The 16,884-nt window shown below is 42.2% G+C and overlaps 2 protein-coding genes across 5 annotated transcripts in view; both read right to left on the minus strand.

The window, feature by feature from the left end:
* LOC112232375 overlaps positions 1-16,884 on the minus strand; it is a 232,714-nt gene that overhangs the window by 176,070 nt on the left and 39,760 nt on the right. The window lies entirely within an intron of this gene.
* Positions 6,723-15,454, minus strand: LOC112232128 (zinc finger protein 69 homolog). 3 transcript variants are annotated; one of them, XM_042330567.1, is made up of 7 exons: positions 13,888-13,943; positions 13,582-13,712; positions 12,904-13,084; positions 11,462-11,626; positions 10,866-10,975; positions 7,157-7,254; positions 6,727-6,958 (listed from the first exon to the last, which is right to left on the minus strand). In XM_042330567.1, exons 3-5 carry the CDS (start codon positions 13,075-13,077, stop codon positions 10,898-10,900), a joined length of 417 nt encoding a protein of 138 aa, XP_042186501.1. In that variant the 5' UTR covers positions 13,078-13,084; positions 13,582-13,712; positions 13,888-13,943; the 3' UTR covers positions 6,727-6,958; positions 7,157-7,254; positions 10,866-10,897. The 3 variants fall into 3 exon arrangements, with proteins under 3 accessions (XP_042186500.1, XP_024254705.1, XP_042186501.1); XM_042330566.1 differs by lacking the exon at positions 13,888-13,943 and adding an exon at positions 15,394-15,454 and having other exon boundaries at positions 6,723-6,958; positions 11,462-13,084; XM_024398937.2 differs by having other exon boundaries at positions 6,723-6,958; positions 11,462-13,084.

A 16,884-nucleotide genomic window follows, 5' to 3' on the forward strand; every position in this document is an offset into this window, starting at 1 on the left:
GGCTCAATAGTTTCTAAAAAAAATAACAGGATTACATTTGATCACAAGCACATACAGGTAAACTGCCAAAACAAAGGAAACACCAGCATAAAGTGTCTTAAAAAGGGTGTTGGGCCATCAAGAGTGCCAGAACGGCTTCAATGCACATTGGCATAGATTCAACAAGTGGATTTAAACCACTCATGACTTGAATGGGAACTGCCATCTATGATTATATTTCTATGGTTGGCTGTGGCTCCCAATTTCTTGCTAACAGTAGCACTGTTTTTCTAAGTAGCTCATCTTGAGATAGGCTATTGCCAAGAGGAGCACATCGGCCATCACTGGGAGTAGTAGCCTATGGCTTCATCTTCATCATTAGGTGAGCCTGGGCAATTTTTGGGTTCGAATTCAAGACCAGATTTATCTCTGTTTGTCAGTGTAGCCACTCATTTATGTGATATTAAAAACGATTTAGCTCATGTATTTTGTCATGTAAATGAAGTAGAATTGCGTGAAATTTGTATTTAAAAAGGCATTTTTTTTAAAGGACCCTGCTTACAAATGTGTGGAAATCCTGAAAACTGTAGCCTATGCCACATCACAAATGTTATTATGGCTTTATTATAATGGGGCTTTGACTTCCACATAACTTAACACGTGTCGAATTGCATCTTGGCGCACGGATTTGTTTACAAAAAAATATGGTGTGCCGAAGGGGGTGGTGTCTATAACAATATAAAAAAATATATATTCTAAATCTATCCCTGACCCTAATTCTAGGTAACAGGGAGACAGCCTCCGCCTATTGCAAATTGTACCTCTTGGCATTCCTCTGTATCGGTCGAGGATCTTGACACTATTGGTCCCTTCTGCGCACTCCCGTGCCACCTTCAGTTCCAGTAGCTGTAGTTTCCTACGCAATGCCCTGTTTTCTTTCTGGCTTTGAGTTATTTCCAATCGAAACACTGCATAGTCGTCGTCTACGAGTTTACAGATGTCTGCCACGGCTGCATTTGCTAGTACCTCCATGATGGAGGCTATTTGAGTGTGAAAAACCATACAGTTAGCCATTGTTAGCAGCTAGCTAGCTAGCGTCACCTATATAACATTTATCAACCAAGTCCGGTCTTCAACTCGAATGAAACACTACCTTGTAAGTATGTGATGCTGTCCAGTTAAATTAGTAATATGTTGAGTTCCAGGGTGTTAATAAACGTCTAAATAACAATAAAAACGCCAACGTGGAAATGGTTCAGTCACTGTTCACTTCAGTTTACTTCTTCTTCGTGTGGATTTCCGTCAGACTTAACGCTGTGTTGGGTATTGCTGCCCTTTGCATTTCGGAGTGCGGACTGCACATTGGTCACAAGAAAAGAGAAACATTCAGCGCATAATTATATTAGTGGAAAACAAGACTGTTCTCAGGGCAGGTCTGGTTGTAATTAGATATTTTCGAGTAGGGACTAGGATAATTTGAGCATTTTAGCTAACCCTTTCCTTAACTGTGCGACCAGTGTCCCCCGCAACGGGACAGTTGAGCTAACGTAGGCTAATGTGATTAGCATGAGGTTGTAAGTAACAACAAAAATCCCAGGACATAGACATCTGATATGGGCAGAAAGCTTAATTTCGTGTTAATCTAACTGGAATGTCCAATTTACAGTAGCTATTAGGGCAGTCTTGATACAAGTTTTTCCTTTCAAATGGTATCAAGAATATGCATATCCTTGCTTCAGGTCCTGAGCTACAGGCAGTTAGATTTGGATGTCATTTTAGAGGAAAATTGAAAAAAAAAGGTTGGATCCTTAAGAGGTTTTAACCTTAACATAACTCTCCTAACCTGCTGCGTAAATTCTCCTAACCTGCTATGAAAATGAACTTAGTCACTTAGTCATCGGTAGACCTGCCCTGAAAGCAGTGTGGTTCCACTAAGTACCCACTAATGCTGCAGATTATGCACACTGATGCCACAAGGTCTGCGAACCTCAAAGCACATGCATTTGCGTCTCCGATGGTATTTTTGCATCTCAAATGGTATGTGTGCATGCAACCTGTAGACGTTCCTGAAGTCTCACACAGAGATAGAAGTCATCATGTTGGAGGACCGGGCGAGGAAGAGGGTGGATGGCAAGAGGAATTGAAGCAGCAAGAATGGCACGAGGTGCAAACCCCAACCGACTGCAAAATATAAGCTGAGTACTTTCTCCTTTGGGTCAAGCACAGAAGAGAAAAATGCTGAAAACCAGTCATGGATAGTGAACTTGAAATTGATCCTGACAAAAGTGAGGAGAAATAACTTGGGTCGTTAGGTGAGGTGAAGGCTTCCGAGCCTCACCCTAATGATCAAGCCTGGACTGCTGAGGAGTGATTGACTCCATCCTAGCTGGGGGATGCTCTCATCTTATCTATGATCATAGACAGGGCTCTAACTCCTCTAGGTCCACAATGAGATAGGATGCAGGCCAGGCAGCAGGCTGTTAGCCAGCCTGCCAGCTTAGTGGAGTCTGCCACTAGCACAGTCAGTGTAGTCAATTGAGCTATCCCCATCTGTGCCTCAACCTAGGTTGGGCAAAATGAAACATGGTGATGTTCGCCTTAGCAATCTCACTGGAATAAAGACCTCCTCCATTCCTGTCATTATTGAAAGAGATTGTGATATCTCACATCTCAAAATAGAGGTACTTAATGTTAGATCCCTCACGTCCAAGGCAGTTATAGTCAATGAACTAATCCCTGATCATAATATTCATGTGATTGGCCTGACTGAAACATGGCTTAAGCCTGATGAGTGTTAAATGAAGCCTCTTCTCCTGGTTACACTAGTGACCATATCCCCTGTGCATCCCGTAAAGGCGGAGGTGTTCCTAACATTTAGGATAGCAAATTTCAATTTACAAAAAAAAGGACTGCATTTTCATCTTTTGAGCTTCTTAGTCATGAAATCTATGCAGCCTACTCAATCACTTTTTATAGCTACTGTTTACAGGCCTCCTGGGCCATATACAGCGTTCCTCACTGAGTTCCCTGAATTCCTATCGGACCTTGTAATAATGGCAGATAATATTCACATTTTTGGTGACTTTAATATTCAAATGGAAAAGTCCACAGACCCACTTCAAAAGGCTTTCGGAACCATCACCGACTCTTGGTTTTGTCCAAGAGCCAAGAGCCCTCACTGCTGCTCAATCTTTCTATTTTTCCAACTTAATGGAGGAGAAAAATAACAATGGAACATTTATTTTTGATGCTGTCGCAAAGCTAACTAAAATGCAGCATTCCCCAAGAGAGTATGGCTTTCACTTCAGCAGTAATAAATTCATAAACTTCTTTGACAAAAAGATCATGATCATTAGAAAGCAAACGATGGACTCCTCTTTAAATCTGCGTATTTCCTCAAAGCTCAGTTGTCCTGAGTCTGCACAACACTGCCAGGACCTAGGATCAAGGGAGACACTCAAGATTTTCATACTATTTCTCGACACATTGATGAAAATAGTCATGGCCTCTAAGCCTTCAAGCTGCATACTGGACCCTATTCCAACTAAACTACTGAAAGAGCTGCTTCCTGTGCTTGGCCTTCCTATGTTGAACATAATAAATGCCTCCTTATCCACCGGATGTGTACCAAACTCACTAAAAGTGGAGGTAATAAAGCCTCTCTTGAAAAAGGTCAAATCTTGACCCTGAAAATATTTTAAAAACTTAATCGGCCTATATTGAATCTCCCATTCCTCTCAAACATTTCTGAAAAGATGTTGCGCAGCAACTCACTGCCTTCCTGAAGACAAACAATGTATACGAAATGCTTCAGTCTGGTTTTAGACCCATCATAGCACTGAGACTGCACTCGTGAAGGTGGTAAATTACCTTTTAATGGCGTCAGACCAAGGCTCTGCATCTGTCCTCATGCTCCTAGACCTTAGTGCTGCTTTGATACCATCGATCACCACATTCTTTTGGAGAGATTGGAAACCCCAATATGTCTACACTGACAAGTTCTGGCCTGGTGTAGATCTTATCTGTCGGAAAGATTTCAGTTTGTCTCTGTGGATGGTTTGTCCTCTGACAAATCAACTGTACATTTCGGTGTTCCTCAAGGTTCCGTTTTGGGACCACTATTGTTTTCACTATATATTTTACCTCTTGGTGATATCATTTGGAAACATAATGTTAGCTTTCACTGCTATGCGGACGATACACTGCTGTACATTTCAATGAAACATGGTGAAGCCCCAAAATGGCCCTCCCTGTGTTTCAGACATAAGGAAGTGGATGGCGGAAAATGTTTTACTTTTAAACTCAGAGATGCTAGTTCTAAGTCCCAAGAAACAAAGAGATCTTCTGTTGGATCTGACAATCTTGATGGTTGTACAGTCGTCTCAAATAAAACTGTGAAGGACCTCGGCGTTTACCATGGACCCTGATCTCTCTTTTGACGAACATATCAGGACTGTTTCAAGGACAGCTTTTTTCCATCTACGTAACATTGCAAAAATCTGAAACTTTCTGTCCAAAAATGATGCAGAAAAAAGAATCCATGCGTTTGTCAATTCTAGATTAGACTACTGCAATGCTCTACTTTCTGGCTACCCGGATAAAGCTCTAAATGAACTTCAGTTAGTGCTAAACACGGCTGCTAGAATCTTGACTAGAACCAAAAAAATGTATCATATTACTCCAGTGTTTAGCCTCTCTACACTGGCTTCCTGTTAAGGCTAGGGCTAATTTCAAGGTTCTACTGCTAACCTACAAAGCATTACATGGGCTTGCCCCTACCTATCTTTCCGATTTGGTCCTGCCGTACATACCTACACGTACGCTACGGTCACAAGACGCAGGCCTCCTTATTGTCCGTAGAATTTCTAAGCAAACAGCTGGAGGCAGGGCTTTCCATTTTTATGGAATAGTCTGCCTATCCAATTGAGAGACGCAGACTCAGTCTCAACCTTTAAGTCTTTGTTGAAGACTCATCTCTTCAGTAGGTCCTATGATTGAGTGTAGTCTGGCCCAGGGGTGTGAAGGTGAACGGAAAGGCACTGGAGTGACAAACCGCCCTTTCTGTCTCTGCCTTGCCAGGTCCCCTCTCTCCACTGGGTTTCTCTGCCTCTAACCCTATCACAGGGGCTGAGTCACTGGCGCTCTTCCATGCTGTCCCTAGGAGGGGTACGTCACTTGAGTGGGTTGAGTCACTGACGAGATCTTCCTGTCCGGGTTGGCGCTCCCCAACGGTTCGTGCCATGGGAGAGATCTTCATGGGTTACAGTGGGGCAAAAAAGTATTTAGTCAGCCACCAATTGTGCAAGTTCTCCCATTTAAAAAGATGAGGCCTGTAATTTTCATCATAGGTACACTTAAACTATGACAGACAAAATGAGAAAAAAAGTCCAGAAAATCACACTGTAGGATTTTTAATAAATTAATTTGCAAATTATGGTGGAAAATAAGTATTCAACTATTGTGCCTGCGGCTATGGAACCCTGACCTGTTCACCGGACGTGCTATCTTGTCCCGGACCTGCTGTTTTCGACTCTCTCTCTCTCTACCGCACCTGCTGTCTCTAACTCCGAATGATCGGCTATGCAAAGCCAATTGACATTTACTCCTGAGGTGCTGACCTGTTGCACCCTCTGCAACCACAGTGATTATTATTATTTTACACTGCTGGTCATCTATGAAGGTTTGAACATCTTGGCCATGTACTGTTATAATCTGCAGCCGGCACAGCCAGAAGAGGACTGGCCACCCCTCACAGCCTGGTTCCTCTCTAGGTTTCTTCCTAGGTTCCTGCCTTTCTAGGGAGTTTTTCCTAGCCCCGTGCTTCTACATTTGCATTGCTTGCTGTTTTGAGTTTTAGGCTGTGTTTCTGTATATGGTGAATATGTGTATATGTGTTTCTGTATATGGTGAATGATTCAGTGTGTTTGCCGGATAAAGTCATAGAACTTATCCCGTGAGAGCTTTTGTTACGAACCCAGTACCGTGTTTCAGGTGTCAAGTTTATGGTCAAGTGTACAGGAGGGGATGGGACAAAAGAGTGAGTAGTTTCGGTGGAAAAAGTGGAGCATGTCAATTGTGGGGATGGCTATGTTGCTGGGGATCAGAAATGTCCTGTGTGAGTGAGACAGGGTGAGGTTGCCAGGGTGAGAGCAGTGCATAAAGTGTCATATGCTGATGCAGTGAGGAAAGTAGAAGATGGTGGGTTAAGGGTGAGGGAGCCTGAGAGGATCCCTGTGAGTAGTAGGCCAGGACAGAGTGACCCCAACAATTTGTACTTTAGTAAGTCTTCTTGGTGTTCATTGCTATGGTCATTAATTGTACCGCACAGATGGAAAGGAAATCCCAGAAGATTGAATTGGTAGTAACAGCAGCAGAGATGTTTTGGCGTATCAGAGATTTCGTGTACAAAACTACAGGGGCTTTTGAGAGAAGGATTTCCAGCCTCCCAGGCCGACGGCCTTTTGTAGGATCTGTTAGGGCAAAAGTAGTGGGAAGGGGTGCTGGGGCGTGTTGTGGATAGTGGTATATATGCAGTACCAGTCAAAAGTTTGGACACATCTACTCATTCAAGGGTTTTCTTTATTTTTCTACATTGTAGAATAATAGTAAAGACATCAAAATGATGAAATAACACATATGGAATCATGTAGTAACAAAACAAGTGTTAAACAAATCAAAATATATTTTATATTTGAGATTCTTCAAAGTAGCCACCCTTTGCCTTGATGACAGCTATGCACACTCTTGGCATTCTCTCAACCAGCTCCATGAGGAATGCTTGAAGGAGTTCCCATATATGCTGAGCACTGCTTTTCCTTCACTCTGTGGTCCAACTCATCCCAAACCATCTCAATTGGTTCGAGATTGGGTGATTGTGATTGGTGATTGTGGAGGCCAGGTGATCTGATGCAGCACTCCATCACTCTCCTTCTCAATCAAATATCCCTTACACAGCCTGGAGGTCTGTTGGGTCATTGTCCTGTTGAAAAACAAATGATAGTCCTAAGCGCAAACCAGATGGGACGGCGTATCGCTGCAGAATGTTGTGGTAGACATGCTGGTTAAGTTTTCCTTGAATTCTAAATAAATCACAGACAGTGTCAACAGCAAAGCACCCCCAAACCATCACACCTCCTCCTCCATGCTTCACCAACTCTGCGTCTCGCAAACATTTTACCTCCCATGCTGTTGGTGGTGGTAACGCACCATCTTCTCTGGCACCATTCGACATCCTGTCTCATCTCGCATGTCTTACATCATCTGTGGCGTGAAACACTATTGCAAAAAAAGGGAGAAGGGGAAAATTCAACCACTATCTAACCCTGCACTTATACGCTACTCTCAAAAACCCACCACCCCATCCCACGACTTTGGCCCCAACGATCCTACATCAGACCCGCCCTGTAGATCTTCTGCACTTAAACCTCTCACATCCAAATATGTATCTGCTGCTGCAACTACTACATCTACAGGAAGTATTCACACCGCTTGACTTTTTCCACATTTTGTTGTGTTACAGAGTGGGATTAATTGTCATTTTTTGGTCAACGATCTACACAATCTACACAAAATAATGTAATGTCAAAATGTAATGTCAAAATCCTAACATTTTTGACAAATTAATGAATAATTAAACAAAATCTATATCTTGATGAGATAAGAGTCAGAAACACCTTTGGCAGTGATTAAAGCTGTGAGTCTTTTTGGGTAAGTCTCCAAGAGATTTGCACACCTGAGCTGTACAATATTTGCCAATTATTCTTGATCATTGCTCGATAGCCATTTTCAAGTCTTCCCATAGATTCTCAAGCCGATTTAAGTCAAAATTGTAAGCCAAAACTAAGCCACTCAGGAACATTCAATGTCGTCTTGATAAGCAACTCCAGTATAGATTTGGCCTTGTGTTTGAAGTTATCGTCCTGCTGAAAGGTGAATTCGTATCCCAGTGTCTGTTGAAAAGCAGACTGAACCAGGTTTTCCTCTAGGATTTTGCCTGTGCTTAGCTATATTCCGTTTCTGTTTATCCCCCCAAAAAACTCCCTAGTCCTTGCCGATGACAAGCATACCCATAACATGATGTTTGAAGAGTGGTACTCAGTGATGTGTTATGTTGGATTTTCCCAAAACATAACGCTTTGTATTCAGGACATAAAGTTCCTTTCTTTGACACATTATTTGCCTTGTTGCAAACAGGATGCATGTTGTGGAATATTTTTATTCAGCAAAAGGCTTCCTTCTTTTCACTCTGACAATCAGGTTAGTATTGTGGAGTAATTACAATGTTGTTGATCCATCCTCAGTTCTCTCATATCACAACCATTAAACTCTGTAACTGTTTTATAATCACCATCGGCCTTGTGGTGAAATCCCTGAGCAGTTCCTTCCTTTCTGACGCCAGTATCTTTGTAGTGACTGGGATTTATACACCATCCAAAGCCTAATTAATAACTTCACCATGCTCAAAGAGATGTTGAGCGTCATTTAAAAAAATATTTGTACACATCTACCAGTCGTTGCCGTTCTTTACATGGTATTGACAAATCTCCCTGGTCTTTGTGGTTCAATCTGTGCTTGAAATTCACTACTTCGATTGAGGGACCTTACAGATAATTGTATGTTTTGGGTACAGAGATGGGGTAGTCGTTGAAAAATCATGTTAACCACTATTATTGAACACAGAATGAGTCCATGATGCAACTTATGTGATTTGTTAAAACACATTTTTATTCCTGAACTTATTTAGGCTTGCCATAACAAAGGGGTTGAATACTTATTGACTCAAGACATTTCAGTTTATCATTTTAATTCATTTGTAAACATTTCTAAAACAAAATTCCACTTGGACATTATGGGTTATTGTGTGTAGATAAATGACATAAAATCTCAATTGAAATTAATTTTAAATGAACAACAAAATGTGGAAAGTCAAAGGGTGTGAATACTTTCTGAAGGCACTGTATCTATTTCTATGATTGAAATGCTGTATTCAAGAGCATGTTGTGTCTCAACCGATGGCGGGAAAAACCCAAAACCCTCAGATGAAAAAAAATCTGCTTTTACACGTTTTTAGATCATTGATGTTAAAGGTTTTTAAAAAAGGTCACTTAATTTTTTTTTTAAAATTCTATCATTCTCAACTGTTTATCTTTTCCAGTGATGAAGACATGGATGTCTCATGGTATGGTGGGATATGCAAAATGGGTCAACTTTAAGCACCTTTATTTCGCAAATGTTTTGGCATTCAGGTCCATGTAGTCAGGTTCGGATCAATTCCACAATGGGTACATATCTATGGAAGGTTATGTTCAAAAAGTTATTAAATTCAAATGGATTTACTTACCCTATGTTAACACTTTACTTTTTCCATAAATCTAGTACCCTCACTTTGATAAAAATAACTTTTTTAATACTTTGGAAAAGGTTTAATATTACATTTACACACAGCTTCACTACTTTTATGTCAAGTAAACATCAATTAAAGGACAAAAATGTCCTAATTATAAAACACCAGCGTCAAAGAACAGGAAAAGTTTGTCACTTTTCATCAGTGAAGCATTTTTATAGACCCCATCACACCAACCATCACCATATCATCTACTCTGCCTCATCATACTCATTCTTTCCTCAGGTCACCTCATCCAGTTCCCTATACAGTTGAAGTTGGAAGTTTACATACACCTTAGCCAAATACATTTAAAATCAGTTTTTCACAATTTCTGACATTTAATCCTAGTAAAAATTAACTTAGGTCAGTTAGGATCAACAGTTTATTTTAAGAATGTGAAATGTCAGAATAATAGTAGAGAATGATTTATTTCAGCTTTCATCACATTCCCAGTGGGTCAGAAGTTTACGTTAACTCAATTAGTATTTGGTAGCATTGCCTTTAAATTGCTTAACGTGGGTCAAACGTTTCGGGTAGCCTTCCCCTGTGCTTCAAAGGTCGGGATGGTGTTCTTCGGCTTGCAAGCATCCCCCCTTTTCCTCCAAACATAGCGATGGTCATTATGGCCAAACAGTTCTATTTTTATTTCATCAAACCAGAGGATCTTTGTCCCCATGTGCAGTTGCAAACTGTAGTCTGGCTTTTTTATGGCGGTTTTGGAGCAGTGGCTTCTTTCTTGCTGAGCGGCCTTTCAGGTTATGCTAGCTTCTTAAGACCGTCGTGTATCATCTTATGTATCTGAACTGAGCTTAACAGATTTCAGTGTGGAATACTGCCTCCAGACATTTTATTTTATTTGAACCTTTATTTAAGTAGGCAAGTGAGTTAAGAACACATTCTTATTTTCAGTGACGGCCTAGGAACAGTGGGTTAACTGCCTTGTTCAGGGGCGACAGATTTTTGCTGCACATAGCTAGTCTAGCTTGTTGATATTTATCTGACAAGTCACTATGGCCCCGATTCACTTTTTATGCGCTTTTCTCTCTATGTGTAATCTGACCTTAAGCATGAGAGTAGCTATTTGTTTGAGGAGATCGAATAAATGAAGGTGTGGTGGAGCTGTGTCCCGATATGCCGTATTCTGACCTTTACTTAATTCCACCACCTTTACGCGCGAGGAAACCATGCACAAGGAGGAACGAACCTGCCATATTCCAAGTGGAAAAAGTTTCTGCTATTTTTTCTGACAGAAATAAGAGCATTCTCCATGCACTGTAATTTATAAATTGATAAGAGTTTTGATAAGAGCTAGGTAAATGAGTAATCTGTTTGAAGGGGATTGTAAATACACATGGCAATTGTTTTAGATTATTTTTCCCTTAGGATCCCTGGAGGCGAATGTGAAACCAGCCATATGGAAGCAAACTGAAAATCATATCAACATGACATGTATTGCGGACCCTAGTGTAGACTTTCACTAGGCGCTGGATTTCTCACTTACTTTGCTCCCCCATCTTTAGTCCACTCAGCAGGTCAATGCTCTCTGGTCCATCTTATTGTCTCCTCTTTGACTAGTAGCAGATCAGGCTTCCCATCCTCCATGTCTACTGACTGTAAGAGATACAGAGTGAGAGGATGTTGGATCCAGAAATCTGATTGGGCAATGTTAGGTGAACTATACCAAAGTGTTAATTTCCCATGTGGCTCAATTTGTAAAGCATGGTGCTTGCAACTCCAGGGTTTGGGGACCAATATGGGGAAAAACTACTATAAGTCACTCTGGATAAGAGCATCTGCTCTAAATGACTAAAATCTAAATGTAATTTGACACTATGCAAATGTTTTAGTTGATTTGAATACTTGACACTCTTTAATGGTTTGATAATTCAAAGACATGGTCCCACACTTAAGACAAAATTAAGTCCTGGGCCCATATCCACAAAGAGTTTATGAGTAGGAGTGCTGATCTAGGATCAGGTCCCCACCTGTCTGTATTCATTATGATATTCATTATGATTTTAAAAGGTACAACTCTAGACACTGTGGATATAGGAACTGGCCTAATACCATTCAGACTGTAGTTCACAGTGGGCTCACCTCAGTGAGACTGTGTGTGGTCCTGTGCTGCTCAGCTGGTTCCTCTGTGGGTTCAGGAGGAGGTGTCGTCTGGTTGTCCTCCATGACCATGTTCCCCCCAGGGTTCCCCAGACCCTCCTCACACCCCTCCTCCTTCACCAGCAGCACCTCTGGACCCTCCTCCTCCTGGAAGAGACAGGTGACACAGATTGCACAGACATACACTCCCTCAGGTACGTATATATCAGAGGCAGCTGATGGCACCTTAATTGAGGAGTCCTATAGTAATGGCTGCAATGGAGTAAATGGAATGGAATCAAACACATCCATGTGGTTGATACCATTCCATTGACTCCATCCCAGCCATTATTATGAGCCGTCCTCCTCTCTTCAACCTCCTGTGTTACATGCACACACAGATAAAACACTTTCAACTTTTACCCAGGAAGTAGAGTAGTTGAAAAATATTCTACCCAGGAATATTCTACACTGAAATCTGTTACTCTTGTTATTCAAAATTGTCTTTAATGCAGGGTTTGATGTAAATGTCAGAAGCTATCAAGTGGAATGGATACTTTCTATGTTATTGAGTGGAATGCTTTTTCTGCTGGTGTATCCTGAGGTAGCTCTGAGAACCTCTTGGACGAGTGTGAGAAACTGGCCCGGCACAGGTGGCAGCCGAACAATTTCTCCCCTGTGTGGACCCTCCGGTGCATCTTCAGGTCACCAGCCTGGGCGAAGCGCATGTGACACTGGGTACAGCTGAAGGGTTTCACGCCTTTGTTACAGAACACGCACAAGAACCGTTTCTCTTTAACATCGCCTGATGTTGCTCCCCCTCCCTGAGCCTTGGCTCTAGTCGTGTCATTTGAGTGCATTACCTGATCGAAAAGGATGCGGCCGTGTGATTCGGAAGGCCCCATGGATGTGCACACTGGGTCGCGATCCATGAACATGTGTAAAGGGGAGTGGGTCGCGACATTTGGATTTGTCTCTAAGCTTTCCCTGTAATCTAAGTGTCCGTCTCCTAGGTGACTATCTGCATTCCATGTGGGAGGAACGTAGCCCTTCACTTTCACAGTCACTTTATCTACGATGAGACCCTCCCTTTTCTTATCTAGGCACCCTTCAGAGTATACACTACTACTGTACCGGTTCCAGTCCCCTCTAGACAGATCAGTCTGTGTCTCTAAACCCAAGGGCATGTTGCCAGGATCCATCACTGTGGTGTAAGAACAAGACAGATCATCAACACCAGTGTGTAATGTGTCACCATCTCCAAGGGAATGAACCATCCTCTGGCTCTGGCGACATACCGGTAAATACTCTGAGCCAGGAAAACAGCACAGTGTCCCCAGCCCCAGTCTCTCTGGGTCTGATGCTGTGTGTAAGAGCCTTTGTGTTACAGTTAAACTTTTGGTGTCTGTCTCTGACTTAAGGAAGGTGTTCTGCGTTCCTCTGACCTCTGTGATGCTGTGTTGGGTCCTGGGCTGCGAGGCGAGGTGCTCCGTGGCTACAGGGGGGTGCTCCAGACGCTGCTCCAGTCTGGATGTCTCTGCTGTGTCGTGGGTTCTCCTCTCCTTCAGTCCTCTTCTGCTTGACCAGAGATGATCCTCCAGGACCTGCAGCCACTGCATCTACAGACTGACACAATAAGAGAGGAGGTTATTACCGGCATATGAGTTGAATTGGATAACAACGTCATAGGGAAGTCTCACAAGCTCCCCTATCCTCCTGAGACCCAGCAATTCATTTTTGCCCTCATGCCACTGTGTCAGGTCCTATTATACATTTGAGAGGACATTCTGGGCATTTCCAGATCAAATAAGAGCTTGTTAATAAAAGTTCTCTGTTCATATTTACTGTTAACTGAGTCATAATTTCCACTACAGTGCAAATATAATACAACAAATCTATACAAATATGTGTTCACATTTGTTTCTTTGTAACATGCTTTTGTTCACCCCAAAAAATATAAACATTTCAAAACCTTTTTTTGTTGACTCTCAGGTGGCTATGGCAGATAAATTAGAACTTAAGTGTAGGCAAGTTAATACCGGAGGGTAGTCTTTCTGAAATAAACTGTTCACATTTTATTTACAAAGTAACTGTAATTTTTTATGCAACAATATTACACTAACCTCTATCATGATAACATGCTGGGTTGAGGTTCCACTCCCCTCATCAATAGTGATTGGTTGGTCATCTCTCCATGTATTGTGTCCCACTGGCTTCACAGAGATCCTCTGGCCTCCAGTGAGATGTCCTTCACCTGAGAGAGTGATTGGGGGAAAAGAGGTGGTTAGGTTAGGTATTGTCAATGCTCAGCTGTATATGTATTTACACTATCTAGAATTGGCGAGGATGTAAGGTAACACTTATCAATTTCTTGATATACTGTTTATTGATTGATGTATTATGTTTTTATTTATTTATTTTTATTTCACCTTTATTTAACCAGGTAGGCTAGTTGAGAACAAGTTCTCTTTTGCAACTGCGACCTGGCCAAGATAAAGCATAGCAGTGTGAGCAGACAACACAGAGTTACACATGGAGTAAACAATTAACAAGTCAATAACACAGTAGAAAACAAAGGGGGGAGTCTATATACAATGTGTGCAAAAGGCATGAGGAGGTAGGCGAATAATTACAATTTTGCAGATTAACACTGGAGTGATAAATGATCAGATGGTCATGTACAGGTAGAGATATTGGTGTGCAAAAGAGCAGAAAAGTAAATAAATATAAACAGTATGGGGATGAGGTAGGTGAAAATGGGTGGGCTATTTACCAATAGACTATGTACAGCTGCAGCGATCGGTTAGCTGCTCAGATAGCTGATGTTTGAAGTTGGTGAGGGAGATAAAAGTCTCCAACTTCAGCAATTTTTGCAATTCGTCCCAGTCACAGGCAGCAGAGTACTGGAACGAAAGGCGGCCAAATGAGGTGTTGGCTTTAGGGATGATCAGTGAGATACACCTGCTGGAGCGCGTGCTACAGATGGGTGTTGCCATCGTGACCAGCGAACTGAGATAAGGCGGAGCTTTACCTAGCATGGACTTGTAGATGACCTGGAGCCAGTGGGTCTGGCGACGAATATGTAACGAGGGCCAGCCGACTAGAGCATACAAGTCGCAGTGGTGGGTGGTATAAGGTGCTTTAGTGACAAAACGGATGGCACTGTGATAGACTGCATCCAGTTTGCTGAGTAGAGTGTTCGAAGCCATTTTGTAGATGACATCGATCGGTAGGATAGTCAGTTTTACTAGGGTAAGCTTGGCGGTGTGAGTGAAGGAGGCTTTGTTGCGGAATAGAAAGCCGACTCTTGATTTGATTTTCGATTGGAGATGTTTGATATGAGTCTGGAAGGAGAGTTTGCAGTCTAGCCAAACACCTAGGTACTTATAGATGTCCACATATTCAAGGTCGGAACCACCCAGGGTGGTGATGCTAGTCGGGCATGCGGGTGCAGGCAGCGATCGGTTGAAAAGCATGCATTTGGTTTTACTAGCGTTTAAGAGCAGTTGGAGGCCACGGAAGGAGTGTTGTATGGCATTGAAGCTTGTTTGGAGGTTAGATAGCACAGTGTCCAATGACGGGCCGAAAGTATATAGAATGGTGTCGTCTGCGTAGAGGTGGATCAGGGAATCACCCGCAGCAAGAGCAACATCATTGATATATACAGAGAAAAGAGTCGGCCCGAGAATTGAACCCTGTGGCACCCCCATAGAGACTGCCAGAGGACCGGACAGCATGCCCTCCGATTTGACACACTGAACTCTGTCTGCAAAGTAATTGGTGAACCAGGCAAGGCAGTCATCCGAAAAACCGAGGCTACTGAGTCTGCCGATAAGAATATGGTGATTGACAGAGTCGAAAGCCTTGGCAAGGTCGATGAAGACGGCTGCACAGTACTGTCTTTTATCGATGGCGGTTATGATATCGTTTAGTACCTTGAGTGTGGCTGAGGTGCACCCGTGACCGGCTCGGAAACCAGATTGCACAGCGGAGAAGGTACGGTGGGATTCGAGATGGTCAGTGACCTGTTTGTTGACTTGGCTTTCGAAGACCTTAGATAGGCAGGGCAGGATGGATATAGGTCTGTAACAGTTTGGGTCCAGGGTGTCTCCCCCTTTGAAGAGGGGGATGACTGCGGCAGCTTTCCAATCCTTGGGGATCTCAGACGATATGAAAGAGAGGTTGAACAGGCTGGTAATAGGGGTTGCGACAATGTATTATGTAACATGCATCTTGACTAAATAATAGTAAAATCAGTAAATCAAGAATCTAGTTAGAATATAATATTTTGTGTCTTTGCGCAAGATAGCTAAGTAAATCAGGGGAATTATTACTTTGTATCAAAAACTGACCAAAATGTAATTCTAGGAAACACATCTGAACACATGTACAGAGGGGAACGGGGCGACAGGCACTGAGCTGTATATGAAATGCGACGCAGCCTCCACCTCCTTCAAAATTTTCTTTCTGGCTTTGAGAAATTTCCAAATTAAACACGACATGGTCGTCTATGAGTTTACAGATATCTGTCTACCACGACTGCATTCGCTAGCACCTCCACGATGGAGGCTATTTGAGTGTGATAAACCATACAGTTAGCCATGATTGTTAGCAGCTAGTACCTAGCGTTACCTAGATAACATCGATCAACCAAGTCCTGTCTCCAACGCGAACTAAAGTCTACACGGGGTAAGTATGTGATATTGTGCTGTTAAATTTGTCATATTTGAGTTCCAACATTAGGTTAATAAACGTTTAAATAACAACAATAAAAGCGTAAACGTGGTAATTGTTGTTGGTCACTGTTCACTTCCGTTTACACTGAAGAGAAAGGATCTTATTGGTTGGCGTCATAGCTCAAAGGGTGTGGCTAAATGAAAAGGTGATGCGCACTACTGTTTTTTGAAATACGGTAAAGCTTATTACGTTACATGTCAAATCTCCTATTCGTGATCAGAATCTTTCAAAATCAATGCAGACTTGTTTAGAAAGAGCAGTGTCTTAGCAAGAACAGAGTAGAATATAATTACTTTATTCCATCTACATCCCCTCTAAGGTAAATATGCAACTATGCTTTATCTATCCTCGGTTTACTGTCTCTCCAAACACATGTATTTACAAGCCTGGACCCTCCTCTGCTTGGAAGAGAGAGAGGTGATAGAGATTTCACACACTCCCTCAGGTACGTACACACAGATAATAAACACACTTTCAAAATGGACTGTTTACCCATCCCCACTACGTTTGAGTCCTATAGTGCAGTTATAGAATGACTTAATTGTTGTGAAACCCATCATGGTGGACATAAATATGATGTTGTGGATAAATATGAGTCAGCTATGAGTCAAACGTCAGACAAACCTGACTAAACTATTTTGACGTGTACAGTAGGTGTTTGTTAGTGTGTAGGTATATTTAGTAAGTGT

This window comes from Oncorhynchus tshawytscha, linkage group LG11 (assembly GCF_018296145.1).
Source record: "Oncorhynchus tshawytscha isolate Ot180627B linkage group LG11, Otsh_v2.0, whole genome shotgun sequence".
NCBI classification, from domain to species: domain Eukaryota; kingdom Metazoa; phylum Chordata; class Actinopteri; order Salmoniformes; family Salmonidae; genus Oncorhynchus; species Oncorhynchus tshawytscha.